General features: G+C 38.5%; 1 protein-coding gene, 1 long non-coding RNA gene and 1 pseudogene across 14 annotated transcripts in view; 1 reads left to right on the top strand and 2 right to left on the bottom strand.

The window, feature by feature from the left end:
• Usp47 (ubiquitin specific protease 47) overlaps positions 1 to 20,919 on the bottom strand; it is a 225,358-nt gene that overhangs the window by 189,861 nt on the left and 14,578 nt on the right. For 3 of the 12 annotated variants that reach the window (XM_067156573.2, XM_067156574.2, XM_067156575.2), the window contains exon 1: positions 5,729 to 5,963. The exons of 6 other annotated variants lie outside the window; for them this stretch is intronic. In XM_067156573.2, the coding sequence (XP_067012674.1) occupies positions 5,729 to 5,767 (39 nt within the window). In that variant the 5' untranslated portion in view covers positions 5,768 to 5,963. Of the gene's footprint in view, positions 1 to 4,956; positions 4,979 to 5,220; positions 5,379 to 5,728; positions 5,964 to 20,919 lie in introns of those variants that run through there. 3 more of the 12 variants (XM_067156577.2, XM_067156576.2, XM_067156584.2) reach the window with 3 other exon arrangements.
• LOC136884430 (uncharacterized) overlaps positions 15,338 to 20,919 on the top strand; it is a 64,125-nt gene continuing 58,543 nt past the window's right edge. The window contains exon 1 of one of the 2 annotated variants that reach the window (XR_011018873.1): positions 15,338 to 15,409. This is a non-coding gene — a long non-coding RNA (uncharacterized lncRNA). The remainder of the gene's footprint in view (positions 15,410 to 20,919) is intronic. The other variant, XR_011018874.1, reaches the window with a different exon arrangement.
• LOC137502832 (actin-2-like) lies at positions 16,444 to 17,232 on the bottom strand (annotated as a pseudogene).

The following is a 20,919-nucleotide window of genomic DNA, read 5'->3' as shown; positions in this document are numbered from 1 at the left end:
TGGTTTTCCATAGTTTCCCACTTCTCCAGAAAATGCAGAGATGGTACCTAACTTATGGCCACGGCTGCTTCCTTCCCTCTTCTTCGCCCATCCCTCCCCATCTTCCCATCTCCCACAAGGCCCCTGTTCAGCATAGCAGGTGAGGCCACTTAGGCGAGGTACTGGTCCTCCTTCCCAGGTGTACATCCGACCCAGAGTCTCACACTCCAGGACACTGCACTTGAGGTGGTAGAGGTGGGATCCTTCACTGAGTCTGAGGGGAAAACCAACCATGGAGGGTAAACGGATTAACAAAGAAGCAGGTATAAAAGACCTTGTGAAGATGCGGCGATTGTACTCATCGTTTTGAGTTTTCACGTTTGTCATTGACTCCCCATTCTGCATGTGTCTTCTTGTTCTGACCTGTCATCATGTTTACCTCAATGTGTTTTTCTATTCATGTTTCTATCCGTGTATAACTTGATACTTTAAGAATGAAATGCCGGCCTATAAAGAACATGACTTTAAGAAACACACAGTTCTTTGACTACTGTGAAAGTAGACAAGTACCAAAACACATCCAGTTGGACAGTAGTAAACTAGGAAAAGTCAATATCTTGACAATGACAAATAAGACAGAAGGATTGATTAAATGCATAAGGGGTAAGATTTACATATCATAGGACTAAGTGAGAACAAGTGGAAAACAAAAGAATGGACACTTCTTTCCCACTTTGTCATCGATGTACTTCACTGATGAAATCCTGTTAGTGGAGCTGCAGCTACAGATCCTTGAGATCCTGGCAAACATCAGTGAAAAGGACTGTCTTCCTTGTGCTCTTCGCTTCATGGAAATGAAAGCCAACAGAAAGAAGAGAAAGGACACTGAAGGGAAGAATAAAGGCTGGTCCACAATAGAGGACTAGAAGCCTGAAATGGAGTCTGTAAATCATGTAACATTTAAGTGATAGGATCATTATACAGAAAATTCAGGTAGAAAATGGAACAAGGGATCTGTTTGAAGAATATGACAAACTGGAAATAAAAAAGTTCTTGGAAAATGTTTAGAATAGGAATACATGGTTCAGAAAGAAAAAAGATTACTATTATATATATGCCATCATCATGATCATTTTCAATTGCCCTGTCCAGCTCCTGCCAGTTCGGGGTGTTGATGGCACTTCTCCACCCCTGCCTCTCCTTCCACCACTCCTCTTGAATAACTGTATTCCAGTCCAGGCCTCTTTTTCTTATACTGTTCTTGACAGAATCTATCCATCTTGCTCTGGGTCTCCTTCTTGTCCTCTTTCCTTGTATCTTAGCCTCCAACACTTGTTTTGGTATGCTTCCCTCCTCCATCCTCATAACATGCCCAAATCATCTCAATTTATTCATCTCCATTCTGTCATTCAGTTTTTCTACCCATATCTCTCTTTTGGTCTCAACATTTCCTATTCAGTCTCTCCTTGTTTTTCCTACTATACTCCTCAGGAACTTCGTCTCACTGGCTTGAATTTTACTCTTATCTCTTGCTGTCAAAATCCAAGTCTCTGATGCATACGTTAATATAAGGGTATAGTACATCTTGTAAATTATCTCTTTACATTTCATAGGAACGTCTCAATTGCACACCAGGTTCCTTACATTCTGGTAGAACGTATTTCCCACTTGTACACTTCTGCTGATCTCCCTATCCAACCTTGCATCTTGCATTATTTCACTTCCCAAATTTTGGAAGCATTCAACCACCTCAAAATTTTGTCCACTGATACCGATTCCTTCTCCTTCTGTGAAAGTAGACAAGTACCAAAACACATCCAGTTGGACAGTAGTAAACTAGGAAAAGGCAGTATCTTGACAATGACAATGAAATTCCAAACAACAATATTTTCATATCCCCTGCAAATGTTGTCTTTGTTTCCTTTAGAATTTCATCCATAACCATTATAAATTTAAATGGAGACAATACACTTCCCTGACTTGGTCCAGTTTGGTTTCTAAACCAATCTGTTCGCCCCACCATATGCCATATTGATGGAAAAGTTGGTTCATAAAAAGCTTATGGATGATATACCCCAATGCCAAGGACGCTTGTGGTGGTGATAACTGAGAAATTATAGCAAAAGTGAAGGTAGGTAGAAATATCAATTACCAGAATGAAGAAAAACAAAATATGAGTGTGAAAAATGAAAGATAATCCCATACAGTAGAGTTTGTGAATGAACTGAACTAACTAATAACAAGGGCGCAGATTGGAAAGGTTGAAAAGGAATAGAAGACCCTTACGAGTGAATTTATCAGCAGTATAGAAAGAGAATATGGTGGGACAACAGAAAAAGTAATACTGAGAGACCATGGCAGAATAACAGAGCAAATGTAAAAGTTGAAAAAAAAGAACAGAAAACAAAGAAGACTGATTAAAAGAGGAGGTAGCACAATAAAGAGTAAAGAATAGTATAAGTAATCAGTAGCTGAAGAAAAGCGGAGAAATGATCACTGACTTCTGAGACAAGAAAACCGGATACTTCTTGTCCATGTCTGATGAAAGTACTCCTAATTTTGACGGTATGCTACAATGAGCTGACACTTGCAGGAAAGCCTGTAGTGGCCACATTGAGTTTGGAATACTGAGCAGCCAATATTTCTCCATCCAAAGTCGAGTGGCAGTAAGTAACTCTATTCCCTAGACAGACCAACAGCTTTCAGGGAGGAGCCCCTGTATATGGAGTGATGGCCTCTCACTGGAATAAATGTCACTGAAAGCCATCACACAGCATCAGCTTATGGCTGAAAAGCACATCTGTCTCCAAGTGCAAAGTGAAAACGAACACTTGCATAGTGTCTTTATAATTTTATAAGGCACCGTAACTTATTTTATTGGTATGATTTTTGGATTAGACTTTCCTCTTTCAGTTGAATCATTCTGATTCCAATTTATCTACATAAATGAAACTACAATTTTGTCTGTACACTTCAAATCTGTGCCTCACACTTCGATTTTTTTTTTTTCTAAATAGGTATACAAAAGTCGAAAGTACACTCAGTTCAATTATTGTCCGTCTGTGTGAACATCACGGGGAAAACAGCTTGACAGAATTTTATTTCTTCAAACTCAGTACATTATAAACGGTGTGTAAAATATAATATCCTATGCCTTTGCTGGCGGGACCTAGTGTTTACAGTGCACTGTATCTTCTGGTCTGGGCTACAGCAATTTTGTTCTTTTCATTGATCTGTCACAGTCTTATCCTGAGCTTTGACAATATGTGACAGATATAAGCGATCCTAGTAATGCCATTCCTTAAGCAAGCAGTCCTTGCTATGATTGGTGTGAAAATGCTGCTCATAAGGTCAGCTGATGCATGTATTTCAGTGGGCTTGGCAGACTGATATGTAACAGAAACTTCTGGCTCGGTGAGGAAAGCAATGGGAAAGTACCTCACTCCTCATTTGCCTAGTACATCTCTTCAGTGATGCCTAAACCATCTACAACAGCTGATGGCGAAGATGTTGAGGATCCACCCAGCCTTATGGCTGAGGACTGAACATACATATATCTTTTATTTTTTACCTACATTTTTGAATGACGATAATGGATACACTTGCGATTATTACATTTTTTACAAACTTCCTAATATATCTGTAAGTATTCATTCAATCTAAAACTTGTAAAAAACATAAGTTATAGAAACTAGAACTGCAAATGTCTTACACATTTTTACTGCACAGAATGATTAATGAATTTAGATTTTCACTGCCAAGTCCACGAATGTTGAATGTTGCTGATGTGGAAATGTTGTTCAATCGTCATGAGAACAAGTTAAATGGTGATGATGGTCATCATCATGAATGTCTTTAGTAGATAAACAATGAGAGGATCAAACAAGATATTGAAATAAGAAAGAAAACACAGAGATGAATATGAATAGAAAAGTGTGTCATGTAAGGAGAGGGAAATGAAAGACTCCCTTGATCTCGGATGCCCTACTATTGCTGAACCGAAAGAAAACTAAATGGGATAGCCTACAATGTCCTAATACCAGAAAACTGATCAACAATAACATTAGGTACACTGAATGTTGTTAGAGTTGAGCTCTGTCACCTCAGCTACCACTCACCTCTGCTAGATGGTATAACTGCTGCAATTTTATAAAAACTAACCTGTCAATGACAGGTTCAACAGCTGGTTCTAAGCGAGATTTTACTGTACATACTAACCCAGGACAAACTCGGATGTACAGTTGTACACACATCGTACAAATTACAAAAGTTGAGAATCCAAGTCCGACATTGTATTTAACATATTTTAAAATAAGGGAAACTAAGTTACATATGTAAAGAAAAAGTTTTAACTGATGAACAGTGAAGGAATATGCAACATTTTAACTCGGAACAACATGATAGTCCCCTGTATCAGCAACTGCATGACTGTAAGCAGAAGTGAAGAACAGTGAAACTTCCGTGTCCCACCTAGCTTTTAAAACTAGTAGAGAAAGTATTCTAACAAACAGATTAAGGAGCAGCTACTTAAATTGCAAGAATAACTTTATCTGTATCACGACAATATAAAATGGAAAAATAGTATCCAACAGACTAATTGTGAAACTTAAGCTTCAAATGCATTTTTTTAAAGTATCAATTTGTGAAGTAGTAAATCATAACCCATCACTTTCATACAAATTTTATCACTTTAATTGATAGGCTGAAATAATCTAGAGGTGTACTACTATTCCATCTCACTTCTAACAAATATGAACTATATTTGTATAAGTCCTTTTTGTCATTCACTACCTGGATTCATTCTAAGCGGAGAAAAGCGAGTCTTATTCTGAACTGAGAAAGCTAAGCTGAGATGGACAATTTCAGATAAAAATATATTCTCTCTTTAAAATGAGGTGTTAAAAACAAAATTAATAAAGTGAATAATTTTCTTTCTTAAAGCAACAATCCCTGTAGATAACAGTTATGCAAACATACTGAAAGAGAATCCAGAGAATCTTTCCATATAGTTCAGACGGATAACACTTCACTAAGAGCCTTTCAAATAGCAGCTGTCCACATCACATTCCTGCACAAGCACAACACAGACAAGCAGCATGGTCTCCCAGACAGACTGATAACTTGTTCACACAATACACTTTCAACAGCCATACATTTCATCTACACTTTTGATTATCTGACTACAATTAACACTCCTTTAGTTAAATTAGGAAAACAGCAAAGTAAAATCTCTGCACTCACAGATCGTTCTAGACTAGAAAAAAATATCACAGACAGCTTTTAACTTCACTCCTACACGGCTAGCCACCTCCGGCTAAAAGATCTGATCACACTCCAACACTTAGCAGAAATGTTTCCAACTTAGGAAAGAAGACATGTGCAAAAAATTCATTTCCCAAACAAATATAGATGAATATCTGTTCGCATCGTACGTTGATCTTGTCTAGTAAGGAATGATTTTAAAAATTATATAAATTTTTATTTTATTACAAGGAAGAGCATTTCAGTTTCAATAATGGCCCTATGCCAACTCTAAGAAGTAAAGCGTGTGTGTATGTATGAGGGAAGGAAGGCTTGGAAGACACCCAGGCTATATTTAGTGGGGAGGTCAAATTTACTCTGCTGCTGAGATAGCCTGCTTGCCTTGCTTGCTTTGCTTCCTGGCTGAAGCTTCACGCACAACCTTACTCTACATATGGAAACAAAACCTACCAAGAATAACACACATACGTAATCAAGCTTCACTCACATCAGAGATGAAGTCACGAACCGGAGCCAAAGAAATCATTTTTCACTAAGCAGATTCTTTTAAGAATGTAAATAAAACTATGTTAAATGCAGCGCTACTAAAAGCAATTACTGAAAACTTTTACTACTGGTTTTAAACTTAAGAAATGCATAGCAATTTCATTTTGGTGAATTTAAATGCTCTAAATCCCAGCAACACACACACCCTCACACTACCAATACTACCACAACACTGTTCTGTCTTTGATAAACAGATGCTATATATAAATACCACTCATGCTATTTAAAACCACATCAATGACCTCACCAGTCTATGGACAAACAACTGATGTCTTTTATACAAATTAAAAAACGGCAAATGAAATTTATGAGCTGGGACAATTTTAATCCCACCAAACATTATTTTTTTGTTTTCGTGAAGTATAGCTTCATGAATCAATAGTTATGGAATGTAAAGATTCTAGATAAAGATAACTGGGTTTTGCATGTGAAGTACAGCAGACATGGCCTATCTCAACTCAGATTCTTAAAACATTCAGTGACCTACGGCAGTGTTTCTCAACCCTTTTTGTTTCAGGGAACCTTAGAACTATCTAGCTAAACCTTTGGGATCCCAGGCTGCCTGGTGCATATTTTAACATGGGTCAAAATATAAAATGGTGGTGTACAGTAGTAGACCAGACAAATTGCAAATCACATATTTTCAATGAAACTTTAGAAATGTAGTTATTTAATACTCTTCATAGAAATGCATTCCCTTTTCTTTCACAAATATTATACAAAAATATTTCAAATAAGGAAATTTGACATCAAAGCATTTTTTTAAGATACACTCTTAGTTAGAACAAGTCAACAGTTAGAAAATGCACAATACTGTTGACACTGAGAGTTCAATGTGATATTTGTGTTACCTAGTTGCAAATCCCGACATCTACAACAATTAAAACTTTTCAGAGCCTTAAAATATGTTACTGAGTACTTCTCTGTGTACAGCAAAAATACTGTAGTACAACGTTAGGAGGTTCAATGAAACTTACACTGAATCCACTCAAATTCAGGCTTGTTAGTTAGGCAAAATTAGCTACCGTACTTATATTTTGGAGAGGGCCAGATTTTGCAGCATGATGATCAGCACTTTGACTGGTGTTAAAGCTGCATTAATACCATGTTACTCAATTTAAAGTAGGTAACACATTAGCTTGATAAACATTTTAAAGTATTAAAAACCATCTTCTGACATTTTATTAGATAGCTAAAACACAGTAGATATCTAGGAGGTAGGAAAGAACGAAAAGTACACTAAATGATCGGGTGGTAAGATACTGTTATAGATGGAGTCTTTTCATCATTACTACATTGTTCATCCCAATGTTTCCCACATCACAGTAATTTTCGAAGGCATCCTCTTTCGTAGGCTCAGAGTGAAATAGTATTAGGATCAATGTGAGCAAAGTCAAGTACACTTTTGTTGTAGGTACTTCTTCAACTCCATAGAATACCACTCATGACAAAAATTAATTTTAAGTAATTTTTCTACGTCTTGTAATTTTAGTGAGTTTACAGGACTGACAGGCTACATCTCATTCAAGCCCATCCCTGTAATTGACATACCCCTCCTCAGAATACTTTTCGGGTTCCCTAACCCATTTCTATACAGTAGTGTGTTTCACCTTGCACAAATACTCCTTTCCTATCTTTGATTTCTAATAAGGAATCGCCTGCAAAACCTCTGTATGAACACCAACGTGACACTAGCACTGCCGAACAGGGTGTCACACAACTGAATGGATTGACAAAAGCTTGGTTTAGAATCGCTGTCTTACAGCTTATAACAGGATTCAAACCTGGTAGAGGTAGGATTTTAGAAGGGCAGAAGGGTGTTAAAAAATCCACTCAAAACTCCACATCGTATGTCGGCATGTAATCTCAGGTGACACACTTCGTGTTTACTTGATAAATTTAATTAAAATCAGCCATAGATTGCCCAACGCATTTGGTTTACTCTGTCATCCAATAGAGCAAAACAGAAAGTCAAGATTTACATGCGGGCGGCCTAGATGGCATCAAATTAAAATAAATGTACATGTGTCCGGAAATGCGTATTTTCCACGATATCAGACTACCTGACCATCAAGTGCCATTAGCTGACATTTTGTTTGCTGCACTTTGGTATGACACTAATGTAACACTAATCAACTGTCTCTATTGTTGCTAAAAAGACCAAGACTCTTAGCTCTTTATTTTTTTCTTGTTGCTTTTCTAGGCTATACAATTCTCATATGTTCACATCATTTTATCTTAACTCCCCCCTGTACAAATGTTAACGGAGTCTGTAAACACCCACAAATGGATTACAGTGGTTTCCAAACAAATACGATGTACACAACATGTACATTTGTACTCCTGGAACGGGGTTAGAGGATTGATCACTGACATTGACGTACTGTGGGTAACTGTTCATACGAGTCCTAAGTTGCTAAGTGGCTGCTGAAGTTGACTGTCTGCGAGTGCAGTTACTCATTCGACTGTTTTTTTCCAGGCAACGTACAGGTTTTCCAATGCTGAGTATGCGGACATGCATTTCGTGCATGGGTTGGCAGATGGAAACATGGTGGAGGCACATAATTTCTATCAAGAACGATATCCACTGCCCCAATAGAAAAACATATGAATGTGTCCATCGCCACCTACACAAACACCACAGCCTTACACATACACCTGGCACCAGAGGACAGCCAAGATCCACTACCCCTGCAACTGTTCAAGCAGTTCTCGCAGCTGTACACCAGAATCCTCGCGTCATCACAAGGAGTTAAGGTCGACAGATGCACCATTCTCATGTCAGTATCTGGTGACTTTTGCGAGAACATCAACAGTATCCGTACCACCTACAGCAGGTCCAAGCCCTGGCACCGGCAAATTTTCCTGTATGACAAATGTTCTGCCAGTGGTTCCTCCAACAGCGTGTTCCACGGCCGCATTTTCTAGTGTTGGTATTATGGTCCAATGAGATAATGTTCACACGCGATGGCATTCAAAACTTCCATAACCAGCATATATGGGCACATATCATTCTGCATGCTACTCTTGAAGGGGCCACCAACAAAAAGGTTCTCCATCAACACCTGGGCCAGCATCCTTGGCAAGTGTTTGCTGGGATCATATGTACTTCCCAACCACCTGAGAGGGGAGGCCAAAAGACAATTCTTACGCACCACGTTTCCTTCTTTCTTAGAAGACACACTACTACAAATACATCAGGAGATGTACTTCATGCACGATGGTGCCCCTACACATTTTAGTCACAATGTCCGTCAACCTGGTCACTGGATAGGTAGAGGTGGACAATGGCTTGGCCTCCCCGATCAGCTGATCTTAATCCGCTGGACTTCTTTGTGTGGGCTTAAGCAAAATCATTGGTGTACGCGACTCCTTTTGAGGATGTAGGAACACTTCAGGCAGAATTTTAAGGGCTTTTCAAACCATACATACAACACCAGGCTTACTCTAACGTGTGCATAACTCATGCAAAAACAAGCAGAAATCTGTGTTATGGCAGAAGGCAGGCCTTTCGAATACCTTATGTAAGAGGTGTAATCCTTCAGGGAATGCAAGACTGACAGGTGTACAGACAAGAAAGGGTTCCACCTTATCAATACAGTTTTTATTGTAAGAATTAGCTTACAGGACCAGTTTTGACTTTAAATAGTCATCATCAGCTGAACATGAATACCTCTACATACGTGTCAAGCATTAACTGGTATTGCCCTTTCTAAAGGGAGATGCTGTAGAAAAGCATCGTGTCCGAGTGTCCAAATTGAGCATATTAAGCGTAAAATGATTAAATGTTATAATTTTGGCATTCAGGTACTTTGGTATAAAGCTATCTTCTTCAGGACTACATATCGTTAGATCAATACGCCAATCCGAATTACATCATAAATGAAATTACAGAAAAAACTAATATTTTCAATAAAGCCATCCCCGCCTTAAAAAATGACTACCTCAAAATAATAAACAGAACATAACACGTGCCATAGTACCGTCGAACGACACGCCCAGCTCCACCCCTACCCCCACAACACCAACTCTCCCTACCCCTCTATCCACTCCCCTCACAGCAGCAGACACAAACCTAAGGAGAACGCGAAGCAGTACACGCCAAGCTCTCAGATCAAACGCAACCCAGCCACGACAACAATAGTAAGTACATATTCACATCAACACACACACGCACAGGCATTCCTTCAGCTTATAAGACTCTACTCACACTTTATTTTCGTCTCCCACAGATAATGTATATCAGCACACGGATATAGACGAGGAAGGAGCCACCACTGCATCAAGAAATACTTACGTATGACCAAGACCACATCTGCTTCCAATATTTAAAGAATAAGATTCCTCTCACAGCTGCACATACTTATCTCTGTCTATACAATTGGATTTTGTTAACAATAGAAGCCTTCCACCACACATACAAGCGAAGATATCATTTAAGTAAATATTAAGACTTCTTAAGAGAACTACAGCATTGCTTACGAACGCAAGTACTGAATTATTTACAACACTGGACTCAAAAACGAGAATGAAGATACACGCAAGACATCCATGAAATGTCTTATACTTATTATTTTTATGGATTTTAACATGTACTGTGTATTTTAATGTGTTTAATGTATTTGCAGCTTAGATTCAAGCCTAGGTTCCATAGACAAATTCTAGTCCTGAAGAAGATAGTTTTATACCCAAGTACCTGAATGCCAAAATTATAACATTTAATCATTTTACACTTAATATGCCCAATTTGGACACTCAGACATGCTTTCTTATGGCATCTCCCTTTAGAAAGGGAAATACCAATTAATGCTTGACACATATATAAAGGTATTCATGTTCAGCTGATGATGACTAAAGTCGAAACCAGTCCTGTAAGCTAATTCTTACAATAAAAACTGTATTGATAAGGTGGAAAACTTTCTTGTCTATACATACGTAAACTATCAATACGGAAATGAAACTACTAAATCAAGAGACTGACAGATGACATGATAATAGCACAGCAGGGATACTAGTTAAATTCATGAAAGCTGAAGAAATAAATAAATTGCAAGCAATTCGGCAGTTCATGATGAAATTCACGGCATTTCAGAAAAAACAGCATAACTGCAGAGGTGGATTCCTCACATATAGAGAAGGAAAAAAGTGTATATGCACGAATTCCATAAATGCATATTTCCCGAGATATCAGACTCTGTTATGGGTTAGACCCTCAAGTGTTGTGGGCTAGCTTGCACGTTTTTTATTCCGATGGAAGCAGAAGTAAACAGCAGGTTTTGCATAGGCAAGCTCGAGAAGTGGTGTATTCAGTATATTAATATTTTTAAAACATAAAGCAGCAAGCGAAAAACAAGCCACTGGAAGCATGAAATGGAATCCGATGGTACTGTAGAAGCTAGAGCCATGTTTCTAAGGGCCATGCATCACATATGGCAGGTGGGTAAATCAAATACGGTATATTTTACTTAAATAAGACTTGTGTGATTAAGAATCACAAACAATTACTTCACAATAACCCTCCACATTCTGTAATCATTATGGACAATACAAGTATCCATTTGGTTAAGGTACCAAACAGCAATACACACAAGGTAAATATTCCATCCTTGTTGACTAAGAACTAAATCACTCACATAAATTCACAAACCTGAGAAGAATAGTTACAGAAGTAAAAATGCTAAAATCCAGGTCTGTAAAGTACAAACTGGATTGTACTGACGAAGAACAAGGTCAAGAAGTTGTATGCCTACCACCTTATCACTGTCGATAGAATCCGATGAAGCTTGTTTGGACGCAAGTAAAGGCTTACATAGCAAAGAAGAACAACACCTGTAAGATCGCCGATGTTGGAAAGCTTACTCACGAAGCCGAGATAGATGGCAACAGAAATGTGTAGTGACTGTCAGACATGCAGAGAAGTTACAGGAAGGGAAGATGCTAGTTCTGAGTCATAGTCCGAGGTATCTAACACAGAAAGTGACAAGAGTCTTATGATCCAGGCTTAACACTGTGGTATGTAGATCACATCTTTAATGTGTACTTTTAGTGCATCATGGATTACGTATTTGGAGTGTATCACGTTTAACTGTTCTCTTCTCTGTCGTTGCATTATTGTTGAAGGTCTTAATTATTAATTCATCATTATTACTCTTTCACTGAGGTGTTGCTATTTTAAATCACCTAATGATTCACACATTTACTACCTGTGTCTTATGAGAAGTCATGGCAGCTTGTAGGTACGGTATGAGTAACAGATATTACACTAAGCTACAAACATTAGTAGTGATAAACAGTGGGAGCTGAGAGAACGAGATGTGTATTAATTATTGAACCGTTTATTATGCAGTACTTACAGTAAGTAAGTAAGTAAGTAAGTAAGTAAGTAAGTAAGTAAGTAAGTAAGTAAGTAAGTACCTAAAGCACAATTGCACTGCCAATTTGAAACTTTACAGCAGCACCTTAGTTCACAAGAATCACCACAGATAGAACCAATATTTCTTGTCAGGCCTCAAAAATAGAACCAATATTTCTTGTCAGGCCTCAAAATATTGGCACATGCGCAGCAGCAACGCTTACCCTCCGCACCCCTTACTCCGCATGCACGCAACCTCTCGTCAGATGACAATAGTAATGTAGGTCTGTGGTATTTACTGTAAATGTCTTAAACACTAAGTTCTGGCTATGCAAATTTAAAGCTGGTGAACTGCCTTGCCATGAAAGCCTACACCAGTATAGTAGTAAATGTTGTTAAATCACACGTTTCAACATACGCAGAGGTTAATGTCTTCGCAAGTGCCTTGCCAGACAGCAGACTGTCCCATGACTAGCATTTAAATAGTCTATATATATAAAGTAAGTTTTGTCTGTACACTGCTCAGAATTTAAAAAGAATGGTATTTCGGTATCGATCGTGTCCACAGTAACAAGGAAATACAGTTTACCAATTTCTGTCTGTATGTATGTACACGCATCAATAAAAACTGCTGAAGATAATTTAATGAAAATTGGTATGCAATGTCGGGGAATAAGTCACTATAATCTAGGCCATAAATAATTTTATTCACGTTGAGAGAAATGGTAGTTTAGGAGAAGGCCTAAAATTTAATTTTCAAATATTTATGTTATTAGCTGTGCTATCTTAATGAAAATCGCTATGCGAAGTCGGGGAATAAGTCTCTACAAACTAGGCTTTAAATAATTTTATACATGCTGAGTGAAATGGTAGTTTAGGGGAAAGCCTAAAATGTAATTCTTAAATATTTAGTGGTTCTATCGATAAATACTACATAACTAATGTTATATAGTATTAAATTTCTGATCATTTATGTTTTATACATTTTTACCGTACCGGCCATGGTAACAGAGATATATGCGTGAATTTGGATTTTTGTTGCTTAAGTCCACATCAGCGCCCAGTCACGAGAAAATGGGTGAACAGAATTAAATGAAAATCGGTATGTAAAGTAGGGAATAAGGAACTACAATCTATGCTATAACTAATTTTATAAGGCGCCCAAATATCACAGATTCGAAAGAAAACTAAATGTGAAGGCTGCAAAATAGAAAGCTCATAAAATTGATCAACAATAACATTACATTGACCATTGTTTTTGTGATGTGCTTTGTGCCTTTCATTGCCACTCATCTCCACTAGATGAAATTACTGCTGCGAACAGAGTTTTTTTTAATTTGCTTTACATCGCACCAACACAGATAGGTCTTACAGCGACGATGGGATAGGAAAGGGCTAAGAGTGAGAAGGAAACGGCCGTGGCCTTAATTAATGTACAGCTCCAGCATTTGCCTGGTGTGAAAATGGGAAACCACGGAAAGCCATCTTCAGGGCTGAAGGCAGTGGGGTTCGAATCCAGTATCTTTCAGATCAAGTTCACAGCTGTGCTCCCCTAACTGCATGGTCAACACACCCGGTCGTACCGAGTATAACAGCTTGCCTGAATGTTGGCAGGAAGTAGCTGGGGAGCTAGATAACTTTCTTCTTAACATGCCATTCTTCTGGTTCATAAATTTTCTGATACTACTGGTACGTAACACACAGGTTCATCATAGCATTCAAGCTATTCTATCCCTACTCTCAAGGCACTGATTGAAATGAGCAGTGTGCATATTTAACGGAATAATGGCAGAGGAGTGTTCACGGCTGTCTGTGGCCTGGTCATTACAGCACTGGAACTTTGGACTGTTAGATCAGCACCGTACTACTGTCCACGAAACTTTTAGTGAAATTTCATTTTACGGGCTTGAGGAGTAAGGAGGGAGCTATCCCGGTTCCAGTAATACTACCAACTGAATGGAAATGTAATCTGAACTGAATCGATAGTATGATCGATCATTATGAATTTTCTAAACCGTTGTTTCCGTGTAGGAGTTCTAGGTTGTTCCTGTGAGGTACTTCGATTTTCTTCACTCACGTTCAAGCTTAACCTATATTTTGACTTTGCTGTTTAAACAACAACAGTACTTAAAGATGTCTCACGGTGATGCATAATCGATTCAAAATTTTTATGTCAGAGGTTGCCAATACGAATCTCGAAGATAACCGAGGTCTAAAGATTCAGCACTAGGAAGCCGAAGTATCACTGAAAGTTTTGCATACTGTACTGTTCGTAAAAAATGAGAAAATGTGCAGCTTTTTCATTTGATCGAGTATTTTATACGAATACATTGCTTTAATCACTAGATTCCTACTGACGTTTTTGTAATGACCTATGTTGACATCATTTAGGAAAACCACAATGACAGTCTTTCTGAGAATCCAGTAGGGAAGCGTGGGTACATCAGCTAGTTAATAAAAAGTTTGTGAACTGCCTGGTCATGAAAGCCTGCGCCAGTACAAAAATGAATATTGTTACATCAGATATATTTCAACATGAGCAGTGGATGATGTCTCTATGAGACGCTTGTCACATAGACAATCCTGTAATTAGTATTTAAACAATTAAGATGATATATTTTATGAAACAAGCTATATTCTGGTAATTGTACTACCAAGTTAATGTGAGTTGTATACCATACTAAAGTATTCTTGACAACATTGAAAATAATGGCATTAAGCCTATCAATTGTTCTTCCTTCACATTTCGGGGCATGTTGGAAGTTACTACCGCGGTGACAAAGGATGCATATGTCTTTCTATCTCTGCACAGTACACACAAATTACATCGTCATCTCAGCTGCTCCAAACTCTAGCAACACAGTGTGAGCAGTGGCTACTATTTTACCACCCTACAACTGTAATTTTACTTTCCAAAAATCCCAGTCAAAATCCATGAATTGTTTCTCTCAAATGGAGCAGTCCAATATACTGCTGCTGGACAGGAAGTACACAATACCACTCTTCTAAGAAAGAATAAAAATGGATAGGAAGTTCATTTCTTTATGAAAGTAAATTTTACAGTAGCATTTACTTCCATGAAAAACAGTATGAATTGAGCAGTTGTTCCCTGCTTTTATTTTAGTCTTTACTCTAGACAAATATATACATATGACACAGCATGACAAAATTTCTATTTGAGTAATCTGTACATATGCCAAAGGAGTACTGTTGGCAATGACACTTCCTGACACAACTTCATGGATATTGATGGTTAAAATTGGTTGTAAGGTAAGTTCAGTTCATGACAGAACACTAAACATCAGGGCCAGGATTTATATGTAGCAAAAATGGGCCAGTATGTACATACATCAGGACTAAAAGTCTTTAAAATCTGTAAAATAAGAACTTATGATCCAAGCCACAGTTAAAATACTGTATATTCTATAGTGATATTTGCACTCACAGTATATGTAACAAAGGCTTTTCAGTCTGTCAAACACACAGCAAATACAATGTAAATTAAAACACTATAAACATATCTGTAAAACACACACTAACATACAAAGAATGACATGTTTCGTTCTACAAGAACATCCTCAGATTCTATGAAATCACTTAAAAACAAGCTTGTATATGTACAGTAATGTACAGTAACTCTAGATAAATACGTAAGTTTTTTCATTATATTAATAATTGTATATATTTTGTTTTTTGTCATTACTGTTTCCTGTTATCACTAATCTCACTATCGTTGACAAGTTTACGCTATGTAAACATTACTGTACATATACAAGCTTGTTTTTAAGTGATTTGATAGAATCAGAGGATGTTCTTGTAGAACGAAACATGTCATTCTTTGTATGTTAGTGTGTGTTTTACAGATATGTTTATAGTGTTTTCATTTACATTGTATTTGCTGTGTGTTTGACAGACTGAAAAGCCTTTGTTACATTTAACTAAGTCAACACTGAAAACATGGCTTCATTTTTAACAAATTAACAAACTCACATTATATAACATGCTAGGATATACAGTAGAAGAAAGCTTACATGAACAACCCATTCTATAGTGATTTTTGTTTCATCTCTTTTTCTCTCTATAGTCCTATCACACTAACAAGAGCACTGTGACATAGGGCCGATTGCAGAAAAGATATTTAGCGACGTCTACGGTTAAACAATGCCTACGTATGGCTGCCGCATTGCAGAGACGTTATTTATCACTTTGACACTGTCTAAAACCGATTTTCAACCGGTCATGTTTAAACACTGCTGAGAGCACTGTTTAACCTCAAATGAGAGGAGTGAATCACAGTCGAAGGGTTATATACCATGAAACATGTAATTTGTATAATCATGTTGAATAGTGATCACCTGGCCATCAGGAAGTTCATAGGATTTTTCAAGTGAACTGGAAGATGCAGCCGTTGCCATCTCTTGTTCAAAATCTAAAGCTACTTAGCAGAGTTTCTCCTTGATGTCTCAAACAATTTCTCGCTCTGCTGTAGTTGTGAAGCTGTAGCCTTGTTCAGTCAGAATTTTCATTAGGTAATCTGTTAGATCTCTACCAGCAAGATTCAGACGCAGGATTGCATGGGGAAGAGCATAATCTTCATACATAGGAACAGTGTGAGAAACTCCATCTCCAGAGTCCAGAACAATTCCAGTGGTTCGACCAGAAGCATTGAGGGAAAGTACAGCTTGAATTGCAACATACATCGCTGGAGAATTGAAGGTTTCAAACATTATCCGAGTCATTTTCTCACGATTTGCCTTGGGACTGACTGGTGCTTCAGTGAGAACAGGGTGTTCCTCTGGAGCTACTCAGAGTTCATGGTAGAAGGTATGATGCCAGATCTTTTCCATGTCATCCCAGTTAGTAACAATGCCATGTTCAATTGGATATTTTACAGTGAGGATACCTCTCTTTGATTGCGCTTCATGACCAACATAACTGTCCTTTAGGCCCATGCCGACCATGATTCCCTGATAGCGTGGACGTCCCACGATGGAAGGAAATACAGCACGAGAAGCATCGTCGCCGGCAAACCCGGCTTTGCACATTCTGGATCCATTATCAACGACAAGAGCAGCTACATCACTGTCGCACATATTGGAGCCTTCTCACAGTAACTTGTAATTTCACGATTTCCTAGACTACCTCTTCATCCGCATCGCCCCATCTTCTTGAATTTCTCTGTTACAATTTCTTGGAGCACCTCCGAAGGCATTCCTTCATTTCGTTTCTTTCGTCTGGCATATTCGGCTGAAGATGAACTGCCTACTGCATAGAACATATTCTCACATCTCACAGGCTCATGTGGTTTGCCTTGAAAAGTTACTCGCGGATACTTTTTATCAGGTATTTGTGACCCTCGATCTTTAATTTCAAAAGCTCTTCCTTCTTCTGGTTCCTTTCTTGATTGAGGTCTCTCTCCATCACCTCCCGTGGAGTAAATGTCTTCCTCCTCCACGGCAATCCTTGGTTCTTGCCTGGACTCCTGTCTCACCCATTCTCTTCGATGACTTTTTGATCCTCTGCTAACATTTTCAACATTCGGTAGGCCTGTGTCCACAGAAACTGATTTCAGGTCTCTTCTTTCTAATGATGATATAGGTTTCCTGTGATCATAAGCAATAACATTGGATTCTCTGCTAGATACAGGTTTGAACTCTTTCCTATTAGCCCACGATTTCCTGACTTCTCCTGACTTCCTATCGGGCAAATTCATGGCCTCAGTTTTATTCATCACAGGACCTCTGTCATTGGGACTATACCTCGCATCTTTATTTGGCAAATCCCTTGTTCCATTGGTACTGTACCTGGGATATGTACCCTGTAAACCCTTGTTTCATCTCTGCTCATATGCAGTGCCCTGCAATCTTCAGACGCAGCTCTAGAACGCCTAGTGGATTGTTGTGTCCTACTATCTGGTATCATGTGGGATTTGTTCTCAGAGTTAACTCTTGAATTTCTGTTGTGAACAGAAGGACTTCTGTTCATTTCTCCCTGTAAACGTCTAGAATCTTTGCTCCAGCTGGATCTCCTTCTTTCCCTAAAGTCTTCCCATATCGCAGATCTTGAGCCCCTGCTTCGGGTATATCTCATTATCTCTCTCTCGATTTCTTCTTGTGGAACCTTCCTTTGATCGCTGTTTTGTGTTGTAGATCTCGTTCTCTGTCTATCTAGTTCTTCTTGTGGGGCATTTCTTCTATCTCTGCTTCAAGACATCTTCATTTTCTCTCTCTCGTTTCCATATTGTGGACTACGTGCATCTCTAGATCGTTTTGGCTTCATTCCTTGTCTCTCCATTTCTTTGTGCAGGCTTGAATGTCTGCTTCGGACTTCCCTCACTATTTCGAACTTCATTACTTCATGTGGATTAGTTCTTGAATCTCTGCTTCGTGCAGATTTCATTCTTGATTCTGGTGTGATTAACCTTCTGTCTCTACTTCGTACGGATCTTGTTCTTGGTCTGTCTATTTCCACGGGTGAAAAGCTCCTAGATTCTCTACTTCGAACATGTTTAGTTTTATATTGATCCACTTGTTCGTGTTGTGCATTTCTGACATCTCTACTTCTTGACGATCTTATTCTGTTTACTTCTTCCTGTGTATGTGTTCTGGGATCTCTGCTTCGTGTGGACCTTATTCTGTCAACGCTTCTCTCAGACATTCGATCTCTTTCGGAGCCATTGTGTGAATCATGGGGCGATGAGGGTCTCCTATTACTTTTTGGTCTGTCTACTTGATAAACGTATCTTGCATCATTTCCTGGAACAATTCTTTTGTTGTCTCTAGTTCTTTGCATCATTTCTGACCCTTCTGATGAATTTTCCATGCCAACTTTGCTGGAGACTACTTCCATTTCTTCGTGCAATGAACTCTTGTCTCTCTTGGATTTTCTCAGCAAGTGTCGACTCCGTATCGTTTCTTACTTCTTTCTACGTCTGTATTACCATTTTTCTTGTGGTATGACTCTTCTCTCTCGGATGTGATTCTCTCATTATGCACCTTCTGGTCATCTCCCGCGAGTCGTCTTGGAATGCCTGGTATCACTTCCCCTTTACCTCACTGCAGTCTTCCCTCTTCCACTGCAATAGCCCTTGGGTCGTGACTGTGAATGGATGCTGCTTCAACCCGAGGCTGTTGCTCCCTTCAAAAGACATCTTGGCCCGGTGGTGTATTGTCCCTGCTTCTTACTTGTCGCCGTTTTCTTTCTTTGCTCATCTGAGACTTTCCAATTGAAGCATGTTCCTTTCTTTAGTTACCCTCTTGAAAAAATCTCGAGTGAAGACGAATGCAATCGAGCGCCTCTGAGCTTCTTTCAAAGGAGTGAAGTCTATTGTAGATCGACTGAAATCGTATGAAAGGAACACGGGAGGTTTTTTTTTCCTTTTTGAACTCATTAAATGTGCCCATTTCATGAAAAATTCCAAATTTTATGGTAATTTTTGTACCACATACAACATAAATTCAGTTCACTAGAATTTAACATCAATTATAAACTATGGGCAGAGGTAAATCACCTCCTGACCCTTACTTTTCCATGATTTACAAAATGACTAATTCAGAACATACTGGCCTCAAACTGCATAGAAATTAGTGACAGAATAGCGAAGTCCAACCCAATTCAACAAACCACCGGTGTACTACAAGGGGATCCATTAAGCCCAGTACTATTTATATGCTACGGCGGACATTACAGAAGTAATCCCTGAAGAAACAAGCATATATGCGTATGCAGACGATATTGTCGTTGCCTTGAGGCCCAGCGAGAAACTGCAAGAGACACTTGACGCGTTGGTGAAGTGGACAAAAGAGAATAAACTTCAATTAAATGAGGAAAAGACAGTATCAATTACACTTAGGAAAGGAGGTAAAGCATCAGAGTTTCATATACATGGGAGACCTCTAAAGAATGTATCAAACTTCAAGTATTTGGAAGTCACACTACAAACTAGAGGTAATATTTTCTCTACCCACATCAATGACAGGACAAATACAGCAATCAGAGCCATCAACGACATACAGAATTTGAATAAATTATCAAAACAGCCCTGAAATTACTTGACCTCAAAGTCTCACCAGTGATCACCTATCGATTAGAAATTGCACGGTTGCATCTAAAAATGAAACAGTTCGAGCAACTAGAAAAAGTGAAAGCTACGTTTCTGAAAAAGGCACTATGTGTCTCGAAGTATACGCCTTCAAGGTTTGTATATGAGTTAACTCGCGAACCTTTCTACGTAGAGGATCTCCGCTGTCACCTACCGCTACCAACTACACCAACATATCTACAGTTCATAGAGAAATTAAGAGCAAAGAAGAAAGACATGGAGCGAATTTTACTCAACGGACGCAATGATTTACAAAGACTGGCAAGGAGGAGGATATGAGCTCGGACACTTGATTACACACTTTGCAATACATGGAATTCATTATAAACTGTGTAAAACTAAGAAACTCCATCAACCAGACACGGACTGTGTATGTGAACGTTGTGGTAAGAGCTGTGAACGTTATCATGCCACGATTTGTACTTGTCGGCGTGAATCGATGATAGCCTTCTGCAGAGATGACTAATGTTGTGTTATTAATGTAAATATCTTTAGGCCATTGGCTGCAATAAAATATATTATTATTATCATGTTGAGGCGATTTCTCGAAGAAAGGTTAGTCCAACGGCCTCTCAATTCATTTGACGGCAATTCATTTGACATGTACAGGAAGATAGATCTTAAAATAAGGTTTTGCTTTTCAAGAGACTTGTTTCTTAAAACTGACAAAGGGACAGTC

This window comes from Anabrus simplex, chromosome 12 (assembly GCF_040414725.1).
Source record: "Anabrus simplex isolate iqAnaSimp1 chromosome 12, ASM4041472v1, whole genome shotgun sequence".
Classification (NCBI taxonomy): Eukaryota; Metazoa; Arthropoda; class Insecta; order Orthoptera; family Tettigoniidae; genus Anabrus; species Anabrus simplex.
The sequence above is the reverse complement of the archived record's forward strand: the minus strand, read 5'-3'. Positions and strand labels throughout refer to the sequence as shown.